The sequence below is a fragment of the Otolemur garnettii genome, unplaced genomic scaffold, assembly GCF_000181295.1.
Source record: "Otolemur garnettii isolate 467f Iridium unplaced genomic scaffold, OtoGar3 scaffold00142, whole genome shotgun sequence".
In the NCBI taxonomy this organism is placed as follows: domain Eukaryota; kingdom Metazoa; phylum Chordata; class Mammalia; order Primates; family Galagidae; genus Otolemur; species Otolemur garnettii.
Window position 1 is genome coordinate 1965776 of NW_003852537.1, and position 2322 is coordinate 1968097.

The following is a 2322-nucleotide window of genomic DNA, read 5'->3' on the forward strand; positions in this document are numbered from 1 at the left end:
GCCGGGGGGCGGCGGCACTGGATCTACGGCTGCCCGATCGCTGGCGGGAGATGTCGAACCCCGGGACGCGCAGGAACGGCTCCAGCATCAAGATCCGTCTGACAGGTACGGCCGGCGGGAGGCCCACCCGCCCCGCGGGCGCCCCCTCAGATCCCGCGCAGCCCCTCGCCAGCCCCGAATTCCCTGTAGGGCGCCCTTGGAAGTGGCCCTCCCCCACGCCGGCCGTTGTCCAGGACCTCGTCACCCCCCTCGGGCGTGTGCCCCTCGCCTGTCCCTCCCGGCCCCGCCTCCTCACCTCTCTGCACCCCGCCCCCCTACTGCCCCCCGTTTCCCTCCCTCTCCCCCACACCTGCCCCCTCGCTTCTGCCCGGCCCCGCCCCCTCACTGCTCCTCTCCTGGTCCGCCCCCTCGCCTTTCCTCTCCTGGCCCCGCCCCCTCGCTTCACCCCTCTTGGCCCCTCCGCCGTTTTTACCCCTTCAGCCTTCTCGTTTCCCTCCCTGTTCCTCCACTGCTCCCTCTCTTTTCCCTACTGGCCCCGCCTCTCGCCCTTTCTCTGGTCCGGTACCTTGCTTCTCATCACCTTCCTATCCTCTCTCGTTTTTCAGTCTCTTCCTCCTGCCCCTGCTGCTGAGGCCTCCCCTCCCACCGGATTTTCCCTTGTCCAACTTGGACTTGCTCCTTTGCTTCTCTCCTGTTCTTCCTACCCCAAACCGCTTCTTGCCCCTTCCTACCATCTTCTCTCTTACCCCCTTAGGTCTCTTTCCTGGCCCCGCCCCTCGCTGTTACACGACCCCGCCCCCCTGCTCCACCAAGCCCCGCCCCCACTCCTCCACCAGGCCCCGCCCCTGCTTGTCTTCTGCCCCGCCCCCTCGCTGCTGTCTCGCGGCCTCTACCCTTTCTTTCCTTCAGCCTCGAATTCGTCGGCCCTTACCCGGTAGCTTCTAGTCCTGTTCTCACTTCTCTTCTGGTCCAGACCTCTACAGTCTGGTCCATTTCCTCTCTCCGGCCAGGCCACTATGTACTCTTGACTCTGCTTCTTCACTTCTTACCTTTCCTGCCTCTCACTTCACAGTCACCCGGCTCCCTGCATCCCTGAGCCCCTGTAGGCGCGGGTCCCCACCCACACATATTGGAGGCTTTGGCAGCTGCACAAACGCAGACGCCTTGATTCACTCTCATTTCGTCTTCAATGAAACGCCCGTGTTTCCTAGGTGGCTCTGTAGTGCCACCTTCAAGGGTGAGCGCAACGCTCTGCCGTGGGCCTGCGGCGTGGTGATTTGGTTGTGTGTAGATGGGAATTGTCTCCTATAGGTGCCCCTCCTAACCGGCTTCAGAAATTCTACACCCTGTCTTCCATTTCTTACTCTCTTCTGTACCACAGTGCTACTGCCTCTTCTCCCCAGTTCACTGTCTGCGACTTGCCAGTTCAAATTCATCCCTAAGGCTGGATTGTAGTGTTGCAAATACGGTTCTGCTTTGGGACTTTCCAAACTCGAATTATTTCCAGTTCTCGAAAGGAAATAAAAAGTTCAGTCTAATTCCTGTCACGGACTTTCCCTTGGATTTTTCTGGTCAGTGGCCAGTCTGATGAGAACTCCAACGTCAGGGTCTGGTCAGGTCCTTTCAAAGAGAGAATGAACATTTTGAACACTTTTTGGCTTATGCATTGCCATAAAGTCATGGGTAAAATCCATTAAAACAGCAGTAGGTAATTTTTTTCGAATTAAAATTTATTTTGAACGCTCATAATTGTGCATGATCTAACTTTTTGTTTAAGAAACATTTTTTCTTCCAAAAGATGTCACATAATGGTTTAGACCCAAACTCTGGTTTTATAAAGTAATAGGTATACTTGTATCCCCAGAATCTTTTGCTTTAGGAGATAAATTCTCCTTAATGGCAGGGTGGATGGGAAACACCTATCATTCAGTATACACATTGTTATTTTTGTGGTTACATAAAAGTCACATTTTTGACATTCTAATACTTGTAAAAGTTTACTGACAATTTTAATTGGTTCTGATTGACAGTGTAATCTGTAGTTGACGTAAGACTGGTTTTAATTTTCTTGTTAAAAGTAGAAATAACTGGGTTTGTGAGTTTTGGTAGAAATGTGGGCTTGGCGCCTGTGGCTCAAGTGGCTAAGGCGCCAGCCACATGCCTAAGGTGGCAGATTCGAATCTAGCCCAGACCTGCCAAACAACAATGACGGCTGCAATCAAAAACATAGCCAGGCATTGTGGCGGGTGCCTGTGGTCCCAGCTACTTGGGAGGCTGAGGCAGGAGACTTGCTTGAGCCCAGGAGTTGGAGGTTGCTGTGAG

General features: G+C 53.9%; 1 protein-coding gene across 4 annotated transcripts in view; it reads left to right on the forward strand.

Moving 5' to 3' along the window:
* The first annotated feature begins 6 nt into the window (after positions 1-6).
* SMURF1 (SMAD specific E3 ubiquitin protein ligase 1) overlaps positions 7-2322 on the forward strand; it is a 115811-nt gene continuing 113495 nt past the window's right edge. For all 4 annotated transcript variants that reach the window (XM_023518587.1, XM_003798888.3, XM_003798887.3 and 1 more), the window contains exon 1: positions 7-105. In XM_023518587.1, coding sequence (XP_023374355.1) covers positions 51-105 — 55 coding nt within the window. In that variant the 5' untranslated portion in view covers positions 7-50. The remainder of the gene's footprint in view (positions 106-2322) is intronic.